Here is a 26,443-nt window from a genome sequence, read left to right as displayed (position 1 = left end):
GCCACTGCTGGTTTTGCTGGGGCTGTTCAGCTCAGTTTTCATCTATAGTGTGTACAATGATACACAGGGTTTTATAACTCCAGGTTAAGGTTTGCCAAAGAAAACATGAAGAGTGTGCTGCTTCATCCTCTAAATAGAAATACTTTAAAATACAATAGCAATTAAAATTCTGTTTTCAAGTAATGCTGTCTGGGCTACACTGTAAAAACCACTAGATGGCATTAGATGAAGGGCTTTTAAAAGAAATGGGTGAAATTTGTATTTAAAATATTTAAGTATCCATAGACAGAGTAGTAATTGCAGACATCATCAATGCAAAAGGAATTGAGTGTTTTGAAGCCAAGCTTCATCCCACTAATACGACGTACGAACCCTTTTCTATGGGAACACAATCGCTGGACACTCTCAGCCAAGAGGGCAGAGAGAAGCAATATGATTCCTTGACATGTAGACTGCCATTTCAATCTAATTTTTCTATTATTGGCTCTACCTTTGCCTCTAGTAGGACATGCGTACACTTCCAGTGCCGAACGGCAGCCAGCCTTGCACAGCACCACTGGCAGCAAGCCTCTTCACTGTCCAGTGTTGTCGGAGGCGTAATAGGGAAACAGATGCAGCAGGGAGGACTGCAGCAGTATACTCCATGCAAAGCCGGTCAAGGTACAGCTTCTCGCCCAAAGCAGTCTGGTGCGCCAGAGGCAGCTGCCCTCACGCAGTGCCCCCGCCTGTGTATGGTGAAACACAGCGGCAGCCTGAGGGTGAAGGGAAAGGAAAAAAACCAAGGTAAGAGAAAAAGGGGCAGGGCCGCTGTGGCAACGGCCCCCGTCCCACGACGGACGTACTGACAGCAGAGGCCCGCCCAGGCCCCGCCCAGGCCCCCGCCCAGGCCCCGCCCAGGCCCCGCCCAGGCCCCGCCCAGGCCCCGCCCAGGCCCCGCCCAGGCCCCGCCTCCTGCGTCCGCCCTTCACAGGAAGGACTTCTCCCTCCGCTTCCCATTGGCTCTGTCGGTCTCCGCATGACCCAATACCGCTCGTTTCATTGGCTACAGCTCGGGGTAAAGAGGCGGGGCGGGTGGAAGGTATGGGGGCGGATGGGGTATATCCGGTTTTGTGCGCGCGCGCGCTAGGGCCCAGAACGGTCGTGGCGGCCGCGCGAGGTGCGGGGTTGTCCGCGCGTGTTCCCGCCACCGAGAGGGGCGGAGCGGGCCTGCCTGCCTCAGACAGCGGCGGAAAGAGCGCTGGTGTCCGAGGCCCAGTGAACGCGGCAGCATGAGCGGCGAGGATGGAAACGAGGAATTCTACCGGCAGCTGCAGCTCCAGCAGCAGTACGAGGCCAAGCCAGCCGAGGGCGAAGGCGAGTCCGACCCCTTTACCTACGTGGACCCGGCGGACGGGGCTGCCTACGAGTGGGACTTGGAGAAGAAGGCCTGGTTCCCCAAGGTAGGTACGGGGGAGCCCCGAGGAAGGGGGAGAAAAAGGAGCGGTTGATGCCGGATCTCGTCGGTACGCAGGCGTCTGCGTTCACCCACATCGTGTCTGCTGCGAGTCTCAGCAGCACCAAAACATACCTTTTTAAAGGCAAAACCACGGTGTCGTTTCCGTCTTTGACCGGCTGCGCTGTCGTGAGGAACTGCGTGTTGGCTATTTGCCTGGGCGGAGAATCTGTAGAACTGTTCGGGCCTGGGATGAAGTCATGGTTATATTTGTGCATGTTGATCAGAGGTGCCTGGGATGTTCTTAGGTCTCTGTAGCTCACCACTGTAGTCTCACCACAGTAGCTGTGGTGATCTCTTTGTGGGCAGTGTAGAAATTAATTAGTATGTTATAAAGTCTAGATGGAAGCAGAGTAGTACTATCTCTTTCATTGTTATCTGAGAATTATGTCAAGTAAGAGATGTGTTTTTCCATCTTCTCCAGCTTTAGAAGTACATTTGAAAAATAAGTGTATTTGTTTTAGTGGCATTCCACAGCATGGAAATACATTACAGTTTTTAGTTTTTTAAAATTTTGTTAAATGTTTTAACTATGAAATATGGTCTTGCTGTAATAACATGGCTCCTCAAAGGGTGAGTGGACATAGATTTAATATGTTGAGCCAATCTACTGATTTGCGAGTGAAATAGTAGTTTCCTTATATAGCAATGAATGAGAGCAATTACTTAATTTCATATTAAGACGTTTTATGGCATCTACTTGATGGATGTAATGTGCCAATTCTAGTTTGTGACTGTGAATTCATTGCAATGTAGAGAATCTGACTGAGAGTGAAGCCTGTAGTGCCAAGTTTGAATGCGTGTAAACCTAGGAAGGTGTCTGTGGAGCAGATGGCTTATGGAGGGGTAAAAATGTGAAAAATCCAGACTCAGAAAGTGGAGCAATGGAGAAATGAGTATTTCTGGCTCCCTGTGGGATGCTATATCCAGTAACAACAGTAATTTGTAAGAGGGTTCTTCTTGTTTTGCTCACATTTCTTCCCCTTCTTCTTGCCTCTTTTGGAATGTGTCTCTTCTCAGTAGCATTTGTGCTTCCTAAGTGCTTTTTTTGTCTGTTCCGTCTTGGAGAGGAGATAGCATTAAGGGTTGGATAGGTTAAATAGGGGCAGAAAAGTTCATTAGTGAATACGATGTATAATAGAAGTTGGTGACCTATCCATGACCCACAGTGCTGCACAAAGATTCTTTACCCAGCTGGATGCCATGGAGTTTTTCTGATGATTACTAACAGAATTTTTTACCTAGATAAACTGAGGAGACTCTTGTAACCAGAAGCTGAACTTCTTTCTCCTTGGGCAGTAATGAAATTTTTAATCTGTTTCTTGACAAAAGATACTCTGACTGGTCTAAGTAATTTTTATCCATAGACTGGCATTGCACTGCTGCTCTGCTTTGGGAGTACAGTGTCTGCTGAACTTCCACTAAGGCAAATTTCAAAGCAGGGCAAAAAGTGAATGATATTATCTGCCAGCATTCCCTAGAAAAATTTGGAGACAGTAAATTATTTAATAGAAGCAATTGCAACCTTGTTTATTATTTAATTATTTTAATTTCAATGGTACTGTATAGATGAATGCCAACTTTTTTAGTTTAGCTTCACAGACATAGCACAAAATAACATGTGAAATTCATCTGCTGCTTGCATCACTTGCCATGAAAATACAGACGTTGGCTGTCATCTGCAAGCACAGGGTATCTGTTCTTCGTTTGGTTATTCTATTCCTTTCCATTTCAGTGGCACCAGCAGTTAGTTACATGCTCACGTATTCTCTAGTATTGTGTTTCTTTTTCTATAAGCTTAATCACCCTAAACTGTGTGACTGTGTGCATGTGTAGGTAGGACTGATCTCTGTGATGTGCTCCACCAGAACCGGATTGAAGTTCCCAGTAAGTAGTTCTGTGACTACTTGTTGCTAGTGCTGTCGGGTATGACAGGAGTTCCAATGAAAGCCTTTATATGTGTATAAACTGCTTGTAAAAAGACATTTTAAGGTGAAGTAGTGGTAATGGCCATATGGTAGGATGGTAGTGTTTTATGCAAAAAACATCTTTGTTACAGAGTGACAAAATTTTATAGTCTGTGGTAGATAATTTGCTGAAAGTAAATGGAGGTTTACACTGAGTGCGGTTCCCCCAGAAGCTGAAAAATAATGCTTTTGCAGGTTTAATCACTATTTTACTAATAGGTTCTCTGATAAAAGTTAATAATGCTGTTCACCAGCAAGTACAGAAGCTTCTTAATTCTCTGGATCTCATCAACTGTGGCACTAAGGATTCGCTAAGATAGCTAGTGTCAAAGATAATGCACCTGGTTAGAGCAGTGTCTTCCTTTTTTCACTAAATGTGGTTGTACTTTCTCTTGATGCTGTGTTACATCATACCTGTAAGAGCAGCCATTTACATTCTTCATTGAGGTGTGCGGCAAATCTTGTTTAGCCTAAGAGTTATTTTGTGTTCACCTTTAAAGTTATGGGACTCCGTGGCATCTTGCTATGTTCCTGACAAGCCTGTTACTGTCAATTTTGCATTTCTGATTTGTCGTAATGAAATTTTAGAGCTCAAACATCAAGCTTCAAATTACTATGGAAAATAAGAGATTACATTTTCATCACTGACACTTGAAATTGCTCTCTTATAATAGCTTAGTGGCGCATAGTTTTGTTTCCTTTTGAATACAAATGAAACAAGTGCAGCAAAGGTCAGAGTCAGATAAGATTTTTCAAAGGTTAAGGCTCAGTTTTGAGAAAAAATATTTCAGAGTGTGCAACTTCAGAAATTACTTCATAATGTGGAGATGCTAACAAAAGCAGCTATGATGTATCTCTTTGCCTGAGATTGCCAGTGGCTGGAAATACTGTGTATAGTTTGTGGTTTTTTTCTTTTGTTTTGGTCCCTAAAGCATAGGCATTGGCGAGTCTTATATTTTATCCAAATATAGTCGCTCTATCTATTTGTAGGATATAATGTAAAGCCTATTGCCTTGGAAGCAACGTGTTAACATCTCTAGTTAAGTGTAATATTCACTGCCTGTCAACACAAATACATGACATCTCTGGAAATGATTCCATGTAAAGGTAGATGGCTGCAAATGTCAGTCATTCATCATCATATGTGGATAAATTGTTGGCTTACTATCAGTATCACTTTAACACTTCACCACGGCCAGGAGCACTTGATTTCTGTCCTTCAGGCAGATCCAACTCACATGGAAAGCAGAAAGCTTTGTTTGAAAAATGGCAGAACCTGTGAAGTGTTTGTGTAAAAACTACATATGCATATGCATGGAATTTGTGTTTTTGTCTAGTTCAGGTAATGCCTGAACTGATTGTTCTTGTTGTGTGTATGGCTTTGCAAAGATCGTTTTAAAATATTGTTATTTTCTATGTTGCCAGATCAGAAAATGACCATCACCTACTAACTTTAAAATACAAACCTGTATTGAACCTTCTTTGAAATTTTATATTAATTTTCCTAATTTCTTTTCAGATAACAGAAGATTTCTTGGCAACCTATCATGCCAACTATGGTTTCCATGCAGATGAGACAGATACTTCATCTGCTTCTGGTACAGCCACTGAGAGTAAGCAACCAGTAAGTTCTAAGAAATCAGGAACACAACCATCAGCCAATGAGACAAGACAAAAACAAACAGATCCAAAACAAAAATTGGAAAAAAGGAAGCTAGAGCCAGGTAAGTGACAAAGCACTTCCCTCTGCGTAGGCTGTGACCTGTATTGTACTGACGAAAAACTGGCAGTTAATCATTGTTGTCTGGTACAGCAAAGATAAGGTTGTGCTGGTAATTTGCAGAATAGTTCTAAAATTGTGAGGTGCTTCATAAGTATCCTCCGGAATCTGTATATAAAAAGAAAAAAAGGACGACATGGTCAGAACTTCTCTGTGAGCAACAAAAATTCTCATAAATCTGTTGGAATATAAATGTTTATGCTCCTGTGTTTAATGTATTAGCATGACTGAATTAGATTCTTGTATTTAGGGTGGTTTCACGTTGAAGAAGATAGGAACACAAATGTTTATGTGACAGGTAAGAGTGTTTATTTATATACTTTGTGCTAAAGATGGTAAAAGAGAGTCATATATGTCTCTAATATTATCTATTCAATCTGTCACTGCAAGCTGCTTAATGTTATATTTATGACTGAGTAATGTCTTTGTGACCTTTAAATTGCAGATATGGGAAAGAAGTAGAATGGACAGATTCCATGCTTTTATCTGTTAAATGGGATATTCTTTGAGCTGTGTCAGCCAAGTCACTAATTTATTCTTCTGTAGGAAAAACAGTTTCTGCAGGCTTTTAAGGGATAGGATAATGACAAGTTTATGATGAGACAACGGATCAACTATATGCATCACTTAATCTATAGTTTTTATTTGCTCTAATAAATAATTATAAGGTAAGAAGGAGTAAACAGTAAAAATGTTGGGAAGAGAATGAGAAAGTAACGTGAAAGCTCAAATGGAAGTATCTGTGCACTTATTTATTAGTGTTTTTCTAGTTCTTTTGGATGGTGGGGTGCTTTCTTTAGATGCCTATACTTAGGTACACTTGGTGATTGTGAGCAGTCACAGGAGTGCACATACTTGCATCTTCACAATCATTTTCAAAAAGATTCAAAAATCTTCATGCAGGCCAAACTAGCATGGGACATCCACATAATTTTCTCATCTGTTCTGGTTTTTTCTTATCCTCAATTCAGAGTTCAGTTCTTAAAATCTTAATACATTATCCGCTACTCTTTTTATTGAGTTTGTGAGTGAAGAAAACAGTTTTCTGTTTATAGGTTGTGTTCTTATGCAATTTTTTTTTTTGTCTCTGATACCTAGAAGTGCAATGGGACTTGAAGCTTGGGTAGGAGAGTTACATTTGCAGAGGTCTTGTGTCCACTGCCGTGTGGATGATGTCTGACAAGAAATCTCTAGGTGTGCATGTTAGGGAGCACAGAGATTTTTCTGTGCATTACTTCTATTATAAAGTACAAGGATTTGCAGAATACTAGTATGAAGTAATGCTTAGAAGGTAAGGCCGAAGGGCAGTGGTTTCTTGCAGTGTATGTAAATAATTGTCCTTTTTGATATCTTTAGTTTAAATAAATGCTACAGAAAATTTGTTCTAATGAGGCTTTTTTAAAAATAGACCATCCTTAAGCCTTCTGTTGGGATTTATTTTGCAGGTTTACCTCCAGACATTACGAAAGATGAATTTGTACAAGTCATGTCAAAATGTGGTATCATCATGCGAGATCCTCAGACAGAAGAACACAAGGTCAAACTGTACAAAGATAAGGAAGGAAATCTTAAAGGAGATGGCCTCTGTTGTTATCTGAAGGTCAGGGTGCACTGAAATGAAGTTGTCCATCACGCTGAAGGCACATATGGCCATTGTATCAGAATCACATTCAGAAGACTCTTGATAATCTAAAGCACAGTTTAGAATATAGGTGTCTGGTTTAAAGATTTACACAGAAATGCCCATTAAGCTCATTTGTTTCCTCTTACCCAACCTCATCCTCGGCCTGGAAATGGCCATAGTACCTGCTGAACATGTCTCTACATGCTCCTGTCTTGGGTGCCAAAGATAGTGGACTTTGAAAATATGCCACTGTGTAACCAAAAATAGAGAAATAATGAGCCAGGAAGAAACATACTGTAGTCCTGTATTTACAACTTTTAATTGAGAACTGGCTTGGTTCAGAACTGTGCTTTCATTCTTTATTAAGCCTTAGAAGTTTAGGTTGCAGTACTATTTCCTTATGTGCTGCACTTGTGAATAATTTGGAAAGCTGGTGATTGCAAGTGCAGCTGGCTTTAGTTCTGCAAGAAGTACAAGGCAGTACTAAATCAAATGGCTTGTAGTCTGTACTATTTTTGCAATTGTAGTAGTTAGGACCGTGGAGTGCACAAGCATAAATGCTGTCTTCACTCTAAAGGACTTTTAGGAAAACATTAAAAATTACTTAAGAGTCTCAACATCTGCTGTTCGTGGAAAAGTGATACAAGTTTTATAGGAAATAATTCCCTGAAGCCTTTTTATTCTTGCTTTTAAGTTCATCAGCTTGCTTAGATATTGCAGATTCATGTCTATGATGTATTTGAATGAAATATGCAGCTGTTTTTGAAGTATTAATCAGTTATAACAGGAGTGAAGAAATACTGGGTTTTGATCAAGAAAACAGTGCCAGCTGTGTCAGAAGACAGCATTATGGTTTTCAGTGACAGGGACTTGATTCTTAGCACAGTATACTTAATGACAACTTTTTGGAATACAGTTTGATTTTGCCATGTGCTTTAAAGTTTGTACTGTGCTTTATCTTGAAATAGAGAGAATCAGTTCAACTTGCTTTGAGGCTTCTGGATGAAGCAGAAATCCGAGGCTATAAATTGCATGTGGAAGTTGCAAAGTTCCAACTGAAGGGGGAGTATGATGCAAGCAAAAAGAAGAAGAAATGTAAAGACTACAAGAAGAAGTTGTCACAGCAGCAGAAGTTTGTATTTTTTATTTCAGTAAAATATTGCTAGACTTCTAAGTGCTATTAGAAAAGTGATGCTTTCTTTCAAATACAGTGCTAAGTTTTGCAAAGGTTAAAGTCTTGTCTGACAATGAAATAGCTTAACTATTGCACGTTTGAAGGGGGCTAACTCCTAAATTGTTTATAAGATGAACTTCTTGGCGATTGATGCATTAAATTAATACACAGGGAGCAATGATGCCTTCAGATGTAGAAGAAAATACTACAACTCTGAGGAAGTAAGACTCTCTTCCTCTTCAGTGGATGAGAGTGTGCAAGTCCTGCCACAATATCTGGGCTTACTGTTGGAAGGTCATAACACTCTGGCTGCTCACATATATTTAGTGCCATACTGCAGTAGTTGCAAAGGGCAAGAAATGCCTGCTGTTAGGAGGAAATACTAAATTATCTCTGTAAGTTTCCCCAGATGTCTTTCTCTGTTACAAAATATACTGGGTTTTGAGTTGTACCTTGATTCATTTTGTCTCTTAAAAATTGTTCTTCTGCCTTTTGGAACCAAGAAGATGCAGATTAAAGAAGAAAAAAGTTTGAATATTTTTGGTATTTCAGTGAAAGCGACAGTCAGTAAGCGTTGTAAATAGTAATGCAGAAATAGTTAAGGGAAGCAAGGCTGCTTGATATCTCATCAGTTAAAGCCAGAAATATATCTGCCCCAAAAATACACTGATGATTCTTGCTGTAAGAAGTCTCCAGTGTGTAGGCAGGTGTATGAAAATTATGAATTTGCATTTGACAGCAATTTGTGTGAATAAAAGGACTGTGTTCCTTTTGAGTTGAATTTACTGGTATAACTACTCTCGTTGGAAATCCAAGTTTCCTTCAGCTAAAGTAGCAGGTACAAGAAGAAACTTAAGATTTCCCCACCCCAGTGTATGATCTTGAGATTTAAAAGTGTAAGTAAATGTGTGGGGGTTTTTGTAATAGGATATGAAGTAGGCATTTCTACAAGAAGTAAGATTTGCTGTGAGAAGGCAAAGTCCTAGAACAGATGTGCTGGGTTATGTGATTAGTTTGTGTTAGTGGCTGTATACTGGGGAACAAAATACATCTTCTGGTAATACCAGTGTAAGAGTTGATGTGTTCTTACATGTTCTTTTAAGTAAACGCAGTTAGATTTTACCTAGGGGAATAGTGGATCTCCTTTTTTCCCGAATAAGTTAGGAAAAAATGGTAAAATACCGACATTTTAATTGCACTTGAAAACTGCTGGTTCCTTTATCTGAGTTGATATTAGGAAGGAATTAATACTTCATAAATATTTTCTCAGTGTTTTAAAAAATACTTTCAAAAATTATTTGTATTCCTTCTATGAGCCTTTAAGTACCTTACAACCTCAAATGCTTTGTAGCTAGCAGTAGTAAACCTGGGTAATTACTGTATTTTTTAGAAGAATAGCTTAACTCTTTTTGTCAAAATTTATGTTAATATAGCGCAAGAAATGCAGAATTAATGATTTTTTTTTTTTTCAAAAAATACTTGTAGAAACTGAAGAGAGCCGCAACAATATCTTCTTACTGTTGCTTCATTTCATTAGACAGCTGGATTGGAGGCCGGAGAAGAAAGATGGGGCAACTCGAATGCGGCATGAGCGCATCATTATTATCAGGAATATGTTTCACCCCAAGGACTTTGAGGTAGGAAGATGCAGTTTGCTTCTGCAAATTGTGCTGCTAGAAGTTAACATGTCTCAACTTTCTGCCATACAAGTTGTAGCAAAATTCTAAGTGGATGAAAACAAAATTAAGCAAAATTAAATTGCTGTTTGGGAAGGATGTTCTCCTGTGCCAGACATCTGCTTTAAATTCATTCATCTCTCTCCAAAAGCAAGGAGAAAATGTTGATAAGAATGTATTTTTCAAGTCGGGATTTTTCACTGTCTGAAAAACCTGTATATCTCACAATACTCTTTTCTGGGATGGAAAGAGGAGTAAACAACAGTAATAGTTAGAATGGAGAAATGAGCACAGAATAGCTTTATTTACAAGTAGTATTTATTAAATGCAAATGAGAGCTGTCTGCCAACTCCTAAGTAGCTTTGAAAATGTAGCATAATAGCACTTAATTTATGGACTTTTAACAGATCAACACGTGTACCACTGTGATGGATCTAAAATAGAGCTGAGGGAAGTGAATGCTTGTGTTTAATTAAAGCTGTGTAATTGCTCTGCAGGAGGACCCTCTAGTGCTAAATGAGATAAGAGAAGATCTGCGGACGGAGTGTGAAAAGTTTGGTCAAGTAAAGAAGGTTCTCATATTTGATGTAGGTATTTTTATATGTTGCATTGGCAGAATTGATGTAATGTGCAAAAATGCAAAATATTTAGGCTGCTGTAAATATGAGTGGAGCATTCATTTGGGTGTGTTTACTTCATGGAAACTTGACTTAATCTTTTAGTACTTTAAAACTTTTAGAACTGAATGTCTAAGCACCTGTATACTTCAGCCTATGTAAAGGCAGCTAACTCTTCCTAGGAGCTTGGTTATATGTTACAAGTTTGAAAGTGTATGGACACATTATTTGTAGCTAAGCTAGCTGAAATAACTTTTATTTTGTGTTCAAAAATTGTGTTGTGTGTGCCAGTAGAACAACGTATGGTAACTTGAAAACTGAACTTTTCAAACATGATTATGTGCAATCAGAATAGAGCTATATTCTGATGGATTTTATAAGACAATATAAAGGGTATTGGAATGAATGCATTAGTTAGAATATTATTAAATGCAAGTTGCCTGTCCTTACAGAGGCACCCTGATGGTGTTGCTTCTGTGTCATTTAAAGAAGCAACAGAAGCTGATTTGTGCAAGTTGACTCTAAATGGAAGGTGGTTTGGTGGCCGTCAGCTCAGTGCTGAAACATGGGATGGTGTAACGGATTATCAGGTAGCTTTTTGTGATTCCATTTTATCCAATGTGTCTTCCAAACAGTAAACCTCCTTGAATTCTAGGAGTCCTTGGCATTCCTGTCCCCATACCCTTCCCCTGCCTGCGTTATCTTGCTTTTCTTCAAAAGCTGTAGAATGTCTCCAAAAATCATTCTCAATTATTCAACTTAGCAAAAAATTAGAGGACCTGTTTGAGTCCTGAATGACTGAAAATGTCAGAGTGGCTAATCTTAGAGGATTAGCCACTGGATATACAGATCATTAGTTCACAGTCAGCATTGAGATATTTCTGTAATATAAATATTTGCCTATTTTCATCTGTGTAAATACTCATTTTAACAAGTGTGACTCTAATGATGTGTATAAACACTTCTTTAACAGGTGGAGGAGACTGCAAGAGAAAGGGAAGAAAGGCTCAAGGTGTGGGAGTCATTTTTAGGGGATCCTGATGCAAAGGAACAGCAAACTGCATCTGATTCGCATTCTGCATCAAGTAGTGTTACACTGCCTGAAGGGAAACAGCCTCCAGAGGTTAATGACACACCTAAGGAGGATGCAAATGATGAAACTCACAAAAGGGAGAATAATGGTGGGGGTATTAATGAAGATGGAGCTCCATCCACAGACAGCAGCCTTGCAGGCAGTGATGGAGAAGCTGATACATAACATCTTTAATGCTTTATGAAAGCATGATTTTTAGGGTGATGTTTGAGTGTATCCCTTTCTTCAGGGTGACTTCAGGCGATATTCATATGAATATAGGTGTATTAGAATGTCATCAACTGTATGCTTTGAAGTTTTCATTTAATGGGGTTCTAAAATTTTGTATTAATTGGCTGTTCAGGTGAAGTAACTCAAGTTTTCAAGAGCACAGTAAAACTCATCAGGCTTCTTTTGTTCTAACTATGCTTGTCAGTGTTTCATGATGTGAGTGTGAAATATGTTCCAGCCTTTAAGTTTATGTAACTATATGTAACTTATGTAATGCAAAGCTTTCACAAGATTTGTGGATTGTACTGTTAATTTTTCTGTTAAGTTCCCTTGGAACTCAGTATTTCAATAACTTGTGTCCTGGTATGTTGGATAATTTTATGGAACATGTGCCATGATCCAGATAGGGTGAATGCATTGGATGTGTTGCTATGTATTAGGTGGCAGACGAGTAGTCTCGGGTCATAAGCTTAAAGAAAGTGGCAGACAGTGTTGCCACAGCAGCCCTAAGGCAAATTGAGTGAAGAGATGTTATTAAATCAGAGCATTCAACAAATGAAGTTTTCCTTCCCTGTTCAGATCTTCTGCTGATGTTAGAGGCTGGAATTATCTCAAGGAGACTAGAAGTGCATGAACACACACATTCTGGGACATAATAGCATTGTTTTTACACTCTTCATGGTCTGTATGTGGTAGGTATCAAAATAGGCTTTTGATTTTTTGGTGGCTTTATTAGTTCTTGCTTTTATATTAGTGTAAGGGTTTTTTGTAAACTACATTAGCATGTTGAATGTGAGTTCTCCTCAACATTTTCATTTCGCTCTGTATGCTCTTCACATCTTTCATAAAATTTAAATGCTTTGGCAGCTCAAACTGCAGTTTATTGTGCAAAAGTTAGAATACTTTAAAATATGCTTTCAAATAATGCTCTTATATGGAAAAAGCAAGTGGTACTCCACTTCAAAATATTTCCAAAAGCAAGGACTTAGAATATCTTCTAACTTAAGATATTTTAGTAAGTGGCAGACTTTCAAAAATAACTGGGGGGAACTGTTTTGGGCATAGTCATTCTTAATTTAGAATTCCACTGTTTTGATAAGTACGGATAGAAGAACATGATTTAGGCACTAAACAATTCAAAATTCATAGCATGCTGTTTATAGGGATGATCACCAGTACATATTTGCAAGGAGGATTTTTAAATTCATATTGGATTGCAAGAAACTATAGATGCTGTGTTTCCATCATGAGGTAATCAGAATACTCTGAAAATGTTATTTTCAAACCTTGTGCTCATAGATTACCATACAGATTTTTGTCCTGAATTCTAGATGGTTGTCTAAGTTTATTTTGTTGGGGTTTTTTTAATATATAGTCGGTATGTGTGGGTGGCTATGCCAACAAGAGCATCTAAGTTAACACTGCCATTGTGGTTATAAGTTACTTCTTTTGTGACAAAAATAGCCGTCATAATTGAATTTAGGGGTTAAAAGTCCGGGGGCTCATCATATGCTGATATGACAAATTTCCCATTTTGAATTCATTATAAAGAAGAGATGTAGCTCTTGCCAGCTAAAAAAAAGTCAATTTTCTCATCTTTCCAAGTGTGTGGATTGTGTGTTTCAGTAAAGCAGGTGTTTGAAGAATTCAGGGAATCTGGAACACTGCCTGGTTAGTTGCTGCACATAGTGGTGTATTCAGACACATTCCTGGGTTGTGTTGGTTCTGCCTTAGTTATTTTTATTGGTAAGAAGCACCACAGACCTTTGAGAGCTGGAAGTGTTTGCATATGAGGAGTGTGGTTTAGTGTGGTGAGTATTGCTTTCAGTGCTCCTTTTTTCTTCCAGCTTCTGGACTCCAGGCTTTAGATCTCTTTCTCTTGTGTTTTGTTTGCTTTTTTTTTTAAGGGAGCCCAGTTGTGTAACACTACATGGTTAAATCACTTGTTTTACAGTGGAATTACAGCTGATACAAGGAAACTTGTGGAAATATGTGTAGTTGTAAAGTTCTATGAAGTCTTATCATGGTATCAGATATGGAGAACAAGGATAATTTTAGTATTTGAAATAAGACGTTGAAAAATAAGGAAGTGCTGTATGTTCCTCTCTCCAATTGATGTGCAAATTTGACTGGCTTGGTGCAGAAGTTCAATGTGCTCTTAGTCCTTTCATCCTCTCCTTTAGACCTCACACTAAAGTAGAGCACCAACAAAGACTGAGACCAAATGCTTTACTGGCTTTCCTATTAACTAGGATTCTTAAGTAATAAAAGCTCTTTTTCCATGCAAATATGTTGTTCTCAAGTGTGGAATTATACTAAAACGTGTGTTTTCCTTTTGTCTACCTCCATTTTCCCCAGTAAAATGTAAAAATATATTTTTATAAACTATTCATTAAGTTATTGAGGCATTTAGTAGTCCAGGGAGAGGTTAATGCAGCTGTGACTCTTTTCAGCAGATTTTCATTAAAACCAAGTTCTTTAGATATTTTCCTTTTTGAAATTATGAAGTTATTTTGAATTTATGAAATTTGTATAAATCAGTCTGAACAAAAGAATTTTCACAGAAGATAAAATTGCTATTTTGAGCTATGATTATGAAGTTCTTAGAGTATAGAGCAGTAATGTTTAATCAGAAATTTTAACAAATCTGAATAAGCGGAGTTCCTTTTTAAACTTACATATTTTTCTTAATAATCAGCATCGTACATAAATTTGTAAGAAATTAAAACCCTAAAGGAATTCTCACTTTATTTTTTCTTTAATTAAAAGTGTTTTCTGTTTACTTTCCTTGCTTATTAGAAGTGAAACAACAACCATTTTGCTCAGTTTCTAAGGTTATTTTTTTAGGTCCCATTCCAGTGTATACTGCATGTTCCTCCATCCCTGTGCTTTTGGTGAGAGGTTAATTTTAAGATAATCTGTCTCCTTTCCTCTGTATATGATAGAAACAATAACTAGCAGCAGACTGAAACAATTTGTAGATAATTATTTTTGCTCAGTTTTGAACTAGAGGAATAGATGTTTCTACCAGTTTTCAGTGTAATAATATGGATGTAAAGCCACTTAAGTACAATATGACAGTGTATTAACTAATCCTTCACCATAATTTTGCAGAATCGCTTTCTGAGCCATCCAAAAATAATTGCTGAGCTTCAGGATAAATTGGTAGTTTGCTTTAAAATCAAATGCTGTTCAGTGGTTTGCAGAAAGGAGTTTTTATGGAGTTACAGGTATTCACCAGACATGACATGGCTGGAGGAGCATGGCCAATGTAGACACCTGGAGATAAAAAGCCTCAAAATAAAAGGCTTTTTAGAAGGTTATATCTTTTTGCAAGTTCTCAAATGTTTGTATACTGGTGTAAATAGAGAATTAGTTTCATTTTGCATCAAAATGTTTATCTGTTTCTCCTGCTGGCTTTTAAAATTTTTTTAATTGAATTTCACTCCCTTGTACAGCTTAGGTTTTGTATAAGGATTGCAATTCACTTAAAACCTTCAATATGTTAAGTGCAGTGCATTTCAGCTAAAACACATCCTACACATTATTCAGTTAAGGTTAACCTATTAACAGTTAAAAATAATTACCTTCATTCACTTAAGAAAATTGAAGGTGTTGGATACTTCATAGAAACCCAAACTTGTCTTTCATCAATATTCATACCTGGAATTCTTGAAACTAAACCAAACCAAATTTGAAAAAAACCCCATGTATTCCTATGGATTTTAATTGGATTTTAAAATTCTTATTTTTATTTCTGCATTTGAGAAAACATACTGCAGTATGGTAAATGAATTCTGTGAGTTGTGTATTTGTGTTGATTTGACTTGTGTGTATTGTAGTGTTCATTATAGTTTGACATCTTACTATCAGAATACTCTGAAAGTTCTGTAAAATATTTATAGAATTATGAAATCTTTTGCAGCAAGCTGGTTTTTTGCTCATTCTGTAATATGAAAAGTATATTGTTAGATTAAACTTTTCAGTAACTAAACTCAAAATTTTTTCTGACAGGTGATTTTCTTTCAATAAATTAATCATTTTCATTTATCCTTTAAAAAAGCAACATTACAAAGCAAAGTGCTATTTGAATAATATCTAGACTTGTGACAGCATCTGAGAATACCTTTCGTTTGATTTGTTTTTTAAAGGGGTTGTGTTTTATACTACCTTTTTAATAAACAAACTCATGAACAGAACAAGTCTCTGCTGATTAGTTTCAAGGTAACATATTTGTCTTTTTTCCTCAGTAAAAGATACCATAGCATTTGGTGTACAGGAGCTTCAGTTTATAAGCCACATATATTAATGTGCCAGAGCTTCCAGCTGGACCCACTAGACAAGTTGCTGGAACTTTAAGTGGGAATATGGTATTTGTTCCCTATTTATGGATTTGGTTTCAGCCTTCTTCCTGGCTTGGGATGTTAATGGACCTGCATGGAGAGAAAAGGAGCAGGAAGGATCACTGCAGACACTGCAGTTAAAATTGAGATTGTGAAGCAGTTTATAATAAGGACAAATAGAATTTAAATTTTTAATTCTCAAAGGTTTTCAATTTTTTTCTTCAGCGTTTTGACACTTTGAATGCCTCAAAAGCACTGGAAATCAGTCATTCCATTCTTGTACTGAAGAATAGGGATGAAAATCCCATTTTACCTGGTAGTTCTTTCTAGGAGCTTTAAACTGATGCCATCTTAACCTGTCGAGAGCTTTAACTGTCAGCACGGGAGGAAGATCTCAAATAAGGTCTTGAAAAGCTTTAGCGGAAGGAAATCTCTGCCATACAACACAGTTTAGAAAAGGGAGTCAGAGAAAGAGCAGTGCAGATGTTGAAGACTCTTGCCCTGCTGGTGGACTGGAATCCAGTCTGTCTCACAATGAAAACGTGTTTGCGCAAACAGTGTGTCAATAAAAGACTAAGCACCGTCACGGGAACTCTCCCAGCCTGGTAGTTAAATTGTTCTGGGAAGGGCAGAGGGTGGATTCATACGTATTTAGGCAGAGGGAATTGGATTGTGTTCTCCAGCTTTCTGGGCGAGTAAACAAACCCCTAAGCTACTCTATAAAAGACATAATGTCACCAGTTTGGTGACTAGTTCCTCAGTGTGTTTTTTCCAGCTGAGACTGGCAAGTTTGACCCTGTTTCAGCATTTCTGGAATGGTTGAAATTTGCTAATTTTGGTAAACTTGCTACAAAAAAACCTCTTTCCTGCTACAGCCCTTAAAGAAAAAGAATGATTTTTTTTTTTTCTTCCCTGTAGTTACTAAAACAGATCCAGCAAAGAATAGTGAGAAAATTGATTATGCAGTTTATCTGGATTGGAAGCAGGTCTTTTTCTCATAGGTGTTTATTGTTACCAGTTTAAGAGTGAATATTCTGTAACATAGGAAAAATCCTTTATCATCCTGGGCAAGTTTGGTTCATTGCCATATCTTGTTTATCATCTTACTCCAGACTTTTCCAAAGTCCACAGTATCTTCTTTATTGTATACACATTGTCATAAAAAAAAAAAAAACCAAAAAAAAACAAAAAAAAACCAAACCTAAACCTACTTACAATCCTATTTTCCTCATTCCTGAAACCTCCTAACCTGGTTGACTCGTTGGAGTGCATTTCATGCATTCTTAGCAGATAGGCTGAAGGAAACGCCTCATTCAGTGCAGCTGGAGGCTAGAAAGTGTGGGGAGTTCATGAACGTGGCTTGTCTTCTGCAGTCGCTGCAGTGCACACAGAGCTGGCCGGGCCCAGGAAGGATCCCGATCTGCTGGACACAACATGAGTGTCGCTCATCTGGAAAATCTGACTGACAGTGAGTTAAGGTAGGACAATTCACTGACTTCCTCAAATGTTCCCTTAATTATTCCCTTATTTGACAGGAAATGCCTGCTTGTTAAATTGTGGTTTAATACTTGAGAAGTGGGAGTTTTTTGTTTTTAAAACTGTTTTGAGCTACATGAAATCAAGAATGAAGTGTTCCCTGTCAGATGCTCCAGTACTGCTAAATTAGTACTGCTGGCAAGTGTGGGGAATGTGGAAAATATTGTAAAGTATTAGGTCTTGTGGTGAGCTGTCAACAGCCGCCACTCTTAAGCCTGTGTTGACCATAGGTCCTTGTCCACTTGAAGGAGAAATAACTTGCACTATTTTGCCCTTATTAACCCATTCTAAGAGTAGTGAGATATATGAGCTGAGTCCCTTTCATCCTGAGTTCCACTTCTACTCTATTTTGGTCAATGGTTTGTGTCAGTCACAAGTTAGAAGGATTTCTGCCATTTGCAGACCTCGTGCTGGGTGATGGAATAATAGGAAGTTCAGGTAGTGAAGACTATAGTGCTGCAAATTCAGGTCCTGTCTCCTGGGACGTTAGAATCCTTATGCCCATACAATCACTGAGAGGACTGAGATGTAACCTATGTTATACCTAGCCTTCCTTTGCCTACTTGTTGGAAAGTGCAAGAGGTTTTTAAGGGAAACACTGGGAAAAAAGAGATAAATGACCTTTTTTCCTTTAAAATACTTTATTTTTCCAGCATTTTAACTGGTCACAATCACACAAGCTGTTGCACACAAATGATGCTAAAGGAGCCCAGAATAAATGTCAGGAGCTAGTTAAGCATGTTGATAAAGTGGTACAAAGACATAATGGCTTGTACTGAGTGAAGAATGGGAAAAGTGATCCTCTGGGCCAGCACTAATGCTTTGTAAATTGTATGTTGATGCGTAGTGCTGGTGCAGAGTAGGAAAAGCTGCTTTGCTTATTGCTGTCAAGATGACTTCTTGTCCTTTCTCAGGCCATCTGTTTGCTCGTGTCTTTGCCAATTCTTGGATTGGAATTTTCAATGACAAGTGTTGGCCCCTGGCTGAGCAATTGTGAAGTTTCTTAACCCAAATTGCAGGTTGCTTTCTAAAACAAGACTGGGAAAAAACAGCATCTCTTCCTGTGCTCAAAGTCCTTCCAGTTGTGTGGCTGGGTTGTGCTAGTTCCTGCTTCCCCTCATGGGCCTTGGAAAGGTGCCTGTAAAGTGGGAGGAAGTGTTTCTTAAAGTTTTCTATGTCTGGGAAAGCTGGGTCAGTTTTAAAGTTGTGAAACATTGTCTTCTGAATCAGTGACCTTGCACTCCTGCTCCCACTGCTGTGTTTAGGTGAATCTAGGAGGATGGGGTAAAGCAATAGAAATTTTAAAATAAGGACTAAGGAGCTCCTGAGTTTGGACATGAGTTAGCGGTTGGTGACAGATTAGGCCTGGCTGAGCAAGTGACCATGAGTCAGGGAGAATTGAACAGAGCACATGGTGGTGGGAGATGGAGGTAAACAAGCAAAACTAAATATGGAAGCAAATGATAAACAAGGACAAGAAGTTTTTAGGTGAAGGCTTAAGCATCAGAATGGGGATAGATTATGGCTTGACAACCTTAATCCTCATGCTTCCTAATACTTTCTGAATACTTGTCTTGCAGCCTGAGCAGTTTTTTTCATGTGCAAGAAAATTCTGAGAAACCATTTGAAGGCAGACTCCGCAGGCACTTCAGGGTATCCTTTGAGACGCAGATGAGTGTGGAGTTTATTGGGAAGCTTTTGAGGATTAGGGGATGTATGACTAGGAAAGAAATCAGATAAATGTGTTCAACTGCGTTAAGCAGTGGTGTGTATTACAGAGTTAGTTGGATGGAAACACATATCTAATGATTCATGATGTTTTATGCAGTACGGCTGGCTATTGGCTAAAGGTTGCCCTGATCTCTGAAAAATAACAGCCTTCCTTTTGCTACCTAAATCAATTACACTATGCAGTGTCACGACCTGACAATGAGACTGGAAAATGGAATAGAAACAACAGGCACTTCACTGCATTTGTAGCCTGAGTCTTGCTAAATATTATTTTGATTAGAGAAGGACTTGTGAGCTCTGGCTGGGAAGTTGCTCCCTTGTGGCCAGAAACTGTAAAAATGCATTAAAATTATACTTCTCCAGGGCAAGTAGTGACATTCCTTGTCCTACTCTTACAATACCTGGCTGCAGAGATGTTTAAAGAGAATAAAAGAGAGCCTCTGTTGATTTCCTGCAAACTATTTTCGTTTAAGGCATTCCTGCCTTAAACCTGTTGTCTTACCTTAAATTCTGGATTGTCAGCCTTACATTCTGGTTGACCCACAGTGTGTGTTTTAGCAGTCTTGCTCCAAAATTTTAAGCAGCTGGCAGAACCACCATGTTCCTAGGTAAATTGTTTCAAACAAGAAAAGGTTATTTGTTTTGTTGTCATTTTGTGGTGGTTTTTTACTTGAATTAGCCAGGATTTGAATTTCCAATTATTTAATCAGAATGTTGTTTTTCAACAGGTGAAGCAACTAATTGCTCTTAAAAGTCTTTTTGTTTTGGAGATCTGTGCTGAAAGTGATTAAGGTACTTCAGACTTTACCTTATCTAAAAATTATTAATTTCAGCTCTAATGTAGTATAGTGGGGTTTGGGGTTTTTGTTGCTTCTCTTTTGTTGAGGTTTTTTTTTTTTTTCACTTTGTCATTGTTTTTTGAACAACACAAAAACCTAAATTGGACAAAGCATTTTGATAACTTCAGCCCCCAAATTCATTCAGGGATAGTGCCACCTCTGAATTATTTTTTTAAGTGTTTCAGTTCTTTCAGAGGGCACACTTGCACAGTACTACATCCTAAGCCCAGACTTACAAAGTCAGGGTGAGAAATGAAAGCTGGTGGGTAGATATGCCAATTCTGTCCAAGTATTTCATTTTAGAAGTATCTAATAGGAAAATCAGTAAAGAGGTGCATGGAAAAAGCAGAAAAACAGAGAATCTACTCCTACTAATGAGTGTTCTTCTGGCCCCTACCATTTTTGGGAGGAAGCTGAGCTCGCCACTCACTAGGCACTTGAAGTTGAATATTGTCTCTTTGCCCTGTCTGGCTTTTTTGGTTTGTGTTTTTGGGTTTTGTTGTTTGTTTTTGGGTTTTTTTTTTTGTTGTTTTTTTTTTGCAGGGACTGTTGGTCATTGAAAATGGAAGAAACAAGGAAGCTTTCCCCAAAGCTGAGTAAAAGCAAAGAGCCTGTGAAAACAGAATGGGGATCTCAGAGCGTGGTGTTCACCTATTTCCAAGGGGACATTAACAGCATGGTAGATGAACATTTTTCTAGAGCTCTCAACAATGTCAAGAACCCCCAAGACCTGAGCACAAAGCACAGGGGTGAGACTGTTGTCCTGAAAAACGGTGAGCTCCTTTCCCTGTGTGGGCCTGGTGTTGGATGGGATGACTGGCTTTTACTAAGGAATTTAACATCCCTTGATCTTAAATTTGAAATTGTGTGCAAACAGAAAGCAAGAGAATCATACTTGTAAAGCCCTAGGATATGTAGCAGGGAATTCCTGGATAAATCCCTGTGATTAGTGGAGTGATTCCTAAGCTTTCCATGGTCCTGTTGACAGGACTAGGTCATCATTTTCCAGCCAAGTGTCCCCATCACTGCTGAATGCAATAAGTGCATTATGACTTAAGTTGTAATCTTCACAAAAATATATTTGTCTAAGCTTGCAGCTGTCAAAAACCTGCCTAAGTTGGTGGTTTTGTAGTGCACATACTACAGTATAAGTACTTAGTAGAAAGATTGATGGTGGTGGTTTAATCTGCTTTTATTATGAATTTGTGGTTGATTTTTAAGATAAGCAGCATTAAAGTGATTTTGTGTTTCTGCAAAAATGAATATGCAATCTGGCAGCATTCCCTTAGAAGTCCACTGGAATTTGCCTTGGGAAAAAAGTAAGAAATGATGAGACTTCAGATGCTTTTTTTCTCTTTTTAAGTAGACAACATGTCTCCCCATCAGTGGAATTTCTCTTCGCATTGCTACAAACCATATCCATCATCTTCTTCAACAAGCATGGCAACTTCTGCTCTGAATTTTTCTGCTGCTGGTGTGGTAGGCCAGTGCCAGCCATCGCCTCTGCGGAGTCATCCAGCTCAACCTGCAGATTTATGGCCCTTCCCTCCAACTGGGACTCCCAGTGTCACTGGTTCAGTGTATCCTCACACCCTCCCTGACCTGCATGCAGCCGATGAGCTGATCTCTGACAGGAAATACAGTTCTCTTCTTGGCCTTCTGCAACAGGAAAGGTGCTTAACATCCATGCAAGAATGCACCATGAAGCAATACTCAAGTTCTGCTTGTATGACTGGACCTGCGAGGTTACAAAATATGAGTCAAAGTTCAGCTCCTGGGGGAGGTAAGAAAACACTATCGCTTTATTCTTTCATGACATCTGATGTAAAGTGACAGAATAATGCCATCTGTTGCTAAGCTTTTCAAGCCGGATCCAACTTCTGGCAAACTCACAGAAATCTTTTACAGTAGATAAGCCTGGTGTGTACTGTGGTACTTGGAATCAATTAGCCATATAGTATGGGTTAATCAAAAAATGTGCAAAAAAATGTGCCTGCTCACACAATATTTCACCTCTGGCTTACATTGGAAAGGTATTTTAAGTGACTATAAGCATTATTCATAGTGCTATCTTAATCTCTGATAAGCATGGGTATTAGGTGTGGCGTATATCAGATGCTCCCTCATTGGGACCAGAAAGGGGTGGCCAGGAAAGATCCCTGAGCAGCCTCTCCACTGTGCAGGCTGTTAATTATGTTCCAAGTACAGGGTGGGAAACTCCAGCCCTTACCAGCATGGCCAGGGGGTTTTTCTCCCTCCCAGTCCCTGTCTGTAGCTGGAATGGTGAGGGTACAGGGGCTGGTGGACCAGCCTTGCCTTGTCCCCTGGCTAGGAGCTCCTTGCCATGAGGTGCTGCTGCCCTGGCTGCCGAAGGCTATGGCTGCTCTCTGCAGATTTCCCAGAGCTAATGCAATTCACACAGTGGTGATTGTTGCTTATTATCCACAATTACTAGGAATCCCAATCCGAGGTACTACCAGTGCACGGCAGAAAGATGCCTGAAGTTCATTTATGTCCCCACAGCATCTAGATCTGCTGGATAAAATGTTCTCTTGTGAGTAATTCTGCCTTTGAGAAGGTCTCTGGGGTCAGGCTTCCTGGCCAAAGTGCTGATGCCTGTTGGGGTACATCTGCATTGCTATTCCTGGGCATTCCCCAGTCAGGTAGCTTGACACTGGTCTGGAAGGAAAAGGATTGTGAAATTGTTTAGGGAGTCTGCTGGAAAAATACGGTGTGTCCTTCCTGGTTCTTCTAAACAAAAAACATTGGGCATGTGAAGCAATCCTGAGGCTTAGGTTTTGAAAAATAAGCAGCTGTGAAATACCTCCTAGTTACCAAGTTTTGAAACTGCATCAGCAGGAATTTGGCAGAATGTGGGCTAAAGACTGCCTGCAGATACAAGCAGGAGTTTATCTACAGTTCCTCTTTTGAGGATACAACAGATCTATGTTGTTATGAGGACCTGACCGTATGTGTTTTGCTAACTCATTACTGCTAGAATGTCTAATGCCCTGTCTGTTCATGTTAAAGGGACAGTGTCTGTATCTTCAGCTGGAATGCAAGCTGTCTGCTTGTGGTATATGAGCAGAGGTTTTCTGTATGTGTTGCACAGGCACTCACCCTAGACTTTGTGTAGGTAGTGAATGAGAGTTTAATTTCTTTGAAGACACCATCTGAACTGGGATCTCATTTAAGAACAAGCTAAGGTGCCCTCTTCCCCCAAGGGGGCAATGCAAGCCTATCCCAATTCCTGGGAGCCCCAGGAATTGACTCCTTCAGAAAAAGAGCTATTTCATGAAATTAGTCTTGTGTTGATAACAGGGAAGCACTACTAACAACAGTGGACTTCTTTTCCCAAAAATTCAGAAAGAAAATGAGTGAGGAAAAAATTGAAAATTAAATGAAACAGGCCAGTACTCTCCAACCATTACCAATTAAAGCTGTTTCTTTCAGGATGTATACAGGGCCTTTCTGAATATTCGGAGCCTCTAAGCACCACACATGTAATGCCATCAAATTGTGATTATCAAACAACACAACAAGGATCAATAAGAAATGGCTGATTCATGCTCACAGGGAGTCTTTGGCAAATCCCTAGGATATGTACATTTAGTTCAGCTGCAGCAGTCCTTGTTTCCTGGCTCTATCTGTTAAATATACTACTTCTTGCTCTGTGTCATGTGTAAGAACAGCTGATATTTATATTTATGGAAGTGTATGTTGCTGTGCCAGACAGCACAGAGCTCCTCAGCACCTGTGCTATAGGCTGGGCTGCAAAAGCACAAGGTTTCTTTAGTAACTATGGTCTACTTTTAGCTCTGTGCTGAATCTCTGCTCATCCCCAGTAGTTTTTGTTTTGTTTTGTGTTTTTTTTAAGAGAGGAAAGGAAGCTCTTACCAAGGCTCAGAAAATCCCAGTGTAAGCCATGCCACTGCAGGTGAGTAAAGAAACCAGCAGGTTTAGAACAAATCAGACAGCAGTCTTGCTTATGCATGTAGTATTGAAGATCTTCCTTGTTTGCTTTTGTATTTCAAGAGCTCATTTTCCCCCCAGATAGAACCACCACCTCCCATAACTACATTAATAAAGAAGAATAAAACCCCACTACATTATATTAAAATGAGATACATGGGGGTTTTTTTACCCCTTTCACCTTAGTTTTTGTGCTTATACCTTCAGACTGCCATTTCCCAATGCCTGTTTTGCACTCACTGTCCAAGTTTCAGATCCCAGAAAGATAGAACAGCCCTTGTTTTATACCTCAAGCATGCATGTGGTAGCACTGCTGCAGTTTGCACCAACAAACCCACCATACTCTAAGAAATTATTCCCAAAGCATTCAGGCTTTCTTATTTTTATTAGTCTCTTGGTACAACCAACCGTTTTTGGTTCTTTGATGTGCAATGTTTTGGGCATACTTTGAATAGGTCGCTCTGGTTATTCTAGTAAGGGTTCTTTAGCACCAAACTCAAAGGTGCGATTTTATTTGCACAACATCTTAAGACATTGCAAGGACTGTGCTGTTTGACTGTCCTGATGCTGCTGTGTCTTTCAGGTATTCAGATTCATGACAGAAGACGAGATTTGTACTTCTAGCAACTGAATGTTTCTACTTTATTCTGAAAGAGAAAGTTATTTCTGTGAACTTTTATTATTTGCAACTGTGAATCAAGAAGAAATGAACTGCAGCTATCCTGTGTTTTTTTCTCTCAGCTGGAAGAATACATGTACTATTTACTGTGTGGGGAATGACAAAATAATCCTTTTCTATACAGTAATTTCTATACAATGATTTCTAATGTTTGAGGTATTAACCTGGGCAGTATGTTTGTTGTGGCCATATATTGTCAATTTAAGACTTTTCATGTAGGTCTCTTGAAAGGACTCCTGCCCTTTTTAATCTTTCTATGTTTATTAATTTACCACTCCTGATAAGAAGAGCAATTCTTATCAATGCAGTTGATAACCCATAAATGCAGGGATGCAGTTAGCATATTTCAATGCTGGACCTTCTTAGCTTGATTTGATATCTACATATAAGACTGTTTAAAACAGTCTTAGGCCACTGGCAAGAGACTTCAACCACAGGCCAGCAAAGCACATTATTTATGCTGCGAAAGTGCTGCAATTTATGACCATATTTGCAATTCCTAGGGATACTCTTCAGAAGTATATAATATACTTATGCCTGAAGGCTCTGTTTTGTCCTCTCACTAATGTATCATCATCCTCTAGAAAGCAGTGAATTCACAGGAGCTCTGAGAGGAAACCTTGGTTCTCACTGGGTGCAATTAAAATACCATTCAGCAAAAATCTGCAGGTTAGGAGTGTTCTATTTTCCCAGCCTCTCTGCAGATGTAAGAGATTCCTTTTGTAAATAAGCTCTGTGGGTTTATCTTTTCCTTCTCCATTGGTTATACATTAATATAATATAATAGAGCATGATTAGCTTTTTCTGACAGCTCTGTGTAGTTGCTGAAGGCAATTTGACCTTTGAGATGGCAGAGCTTGTGATTTTTATAGGACAAATCCTGAACTGGTATAAATGTTTATGACTGTTATATCAGATATCTCTGCTGCCACAGCTCCAGTTATAACACCTTGTGTAATTTTATAAATAATATGAGTTTAACAACATCAGGAGTTTGTGGTACTAATTCTCAAACTGAGATTTTTTTTAAAAGGATTTATTTTTTTAATTTTACAAGTTTGCTTTAGCAGTTACATGTTCTACATCAATCTGAGATCACAAGGGGAACTGTTTTAACTAAACTAATAAAAGATACACCAATGTCCTGTCTCGCTATAGATAAGCACTGAAAAAACCCCACTCCTTTTTAATATTTCTACAAAAAATCCCTTTCTTCTCTTTTAAAAATATTTGTCCAAGTAGTTTTGTTATCCCAACTCATTTAATTACCTGATTTTAAGGCTACATGGTAATATAATTTGACTTCCTCTATGAACCATAGCAAAGATTTCCTACCTGTATCATGTAAATCTGTCATACTGGCATATGCTATAATTCTATTCTTAAAAATATTGAATTTTTTTTCCTTCCTCTTCCATCCCTTCCAAAGGACAATACTTATTTAATTTCCCTGCAAGGTCTGAAAAGATAGTCTATTTAAATGGTGTTAAATGTAGTGCTTCCCTTGGGGGGCTGGGAATATACAAGATTACTTATAAAACCCTTATTTCTGGTGAATCAGACAAGTGGAGTTGGACAGTGTGGGGGGGGGAAACCCCTTGTTTTTAAATGTATGTCACTTATTGCAAGAACAGGGAGGCATTAATGGCTCTGCCTTGACAGGGTCATGTTGAGCCATTGCTGCAAGGTTTGCGTCCTCATTGTCCAGCT

The 26,443-nt window shown here is 38.8% G+C and overlaps 2 protein-coding genes across 2 annotated transcripts; both read left to right on the top strand.

Annotated features, from left to right (window-relative positions):
- Nucleotides 1-1,099: 1,099 nt before the first annotated feature.
- On the top strand, nucleotides 1,100-11,825 carry HTATSF1 (HIV-1 Tat specific factor 1). The gene is made up of 9 exons (XM_064712786.1): nucleotides 1,100-1,439; nucleotides 4,979-5,183; nucleotides 5,490-5,537; nucleotides 6,685-6,839; nucleotides 7,832-7,995; nucleotides 9,575-9,674; nucleotides 10,211-10,300; nucleotides 10,783-10,920; nucleotides 11,304-11,825. Exons 1-9 carry the CDS (start codon nucleotides 1,269-1,271, stop codon nucleotides 11,586-11,588), a joined length of 1,356 nt encoding a protein of 451 aa, XP_064568856.1. The 5' UTR covers nucleotides 1,100-1,268; the 3' UTR covers nucleotides 11,589-11,825.
- A 5,391-nt stretch (nucleotides 11,826-17,216) lies between these two features.
- Nucleotides 17,217-25,483, top strand: VGLL1 (vestigial like family member 1). Its single transcript, XM_064712785.1, has 5 exons — nucleotides 17,217-17,454; nucleotides 19,972-20,855; nucleotides 21,449-21,865; nucleotides 23,960-24,019; nucleotides 24,638-25,483. The coding sequence occupies exons 2-5, from the start codon at nucleotides 20,645-20,647 to the stop codon at nucleotides 24,676-24,678; spliced, it is 729 nt and encodes a 242-aa protein (XP_064568855.1). The 5' UTR covers nucleotides 17,217-17,454; nucleotides 19,972-20,644; the 3' UTR covers nucleotides 24,679-25,483.
- The last annotated feature ends 960 nt before the right edge of the window (nucleotides 25,484-26,443 follow it).

This window comes from Zonotrichia leucophrys, chromosome 4A (genome assembly GCF_028769735.1).
Source record: "Zonotrichia leucophrys gambelii isolate GWCS_2022_RI chromosome 4A, RI_Zleu_2.0, whole genome shotgun sequence".
NCBI classification, from domain to species: Eukaryota; Metazoa; Chordata; class Aves; order Passeriformes; family Passerellidae; genus Zonotrichia; species Zonotrichia leucophrys.
The sequence above is the reverse complement of the archived record's forward strand: the minus strand, read 5'-3'. Positions and strand labels throughout refer to the sequence as shown.

What these genes read in the sequence shown, in the direction of transcription:
- HTATSF1 (XM_064712786.1), top strand. Translation starts at nt 1,269, where the DNA reads ATGAGCGGCGAGGATGGAAACGAGGAATTCTACCGGCAGCTGCAGCTC. An exon ending in CACAAATGTTTATGTGACAG is followed by an intron (nt 5,538 to 6,684) that starts GTAAGAGTGTTT and finishes TTTATTTTGCAG; the next exon opens with GTTTACCTCCAGACATTACG. An exon ending in AGAAGGTTCTCATATTTGAT is followed by an intron (nt 10,301 to 10,782) that starts GTAGGTATTTTT and finishes CTGTCCTTACAG; the next exon opens with AGGCACCCTGATGGTGTTGC.
- VGLL1 (XM_064712785.1), top strand. Translation starts at nt 20,645, where the DNA reads ATGGAAGAAACAAGGAAGCTTTCCCCAAAGCTGAGTAAAAGCAAAGAG. An exon ending in GACTGTTGTCCTGAAAAACG is followed by an intron (nt 20,856 to 21,448) that starts GTGAGCTCCTTT and finishes CTTTTTAAGTAG; the next exon opens with ACAACATGTCTCCCCATCAG. An exon ending in AAGTTCAGCTCCTGGGGGAG is followed by an intron (nt 21,866 to 23,959) that starts GTAAGAAAACAC and finishes GTTTTTTTTAAG; the next exon opens with AGAGGAAAGGAAGCTCTTAC.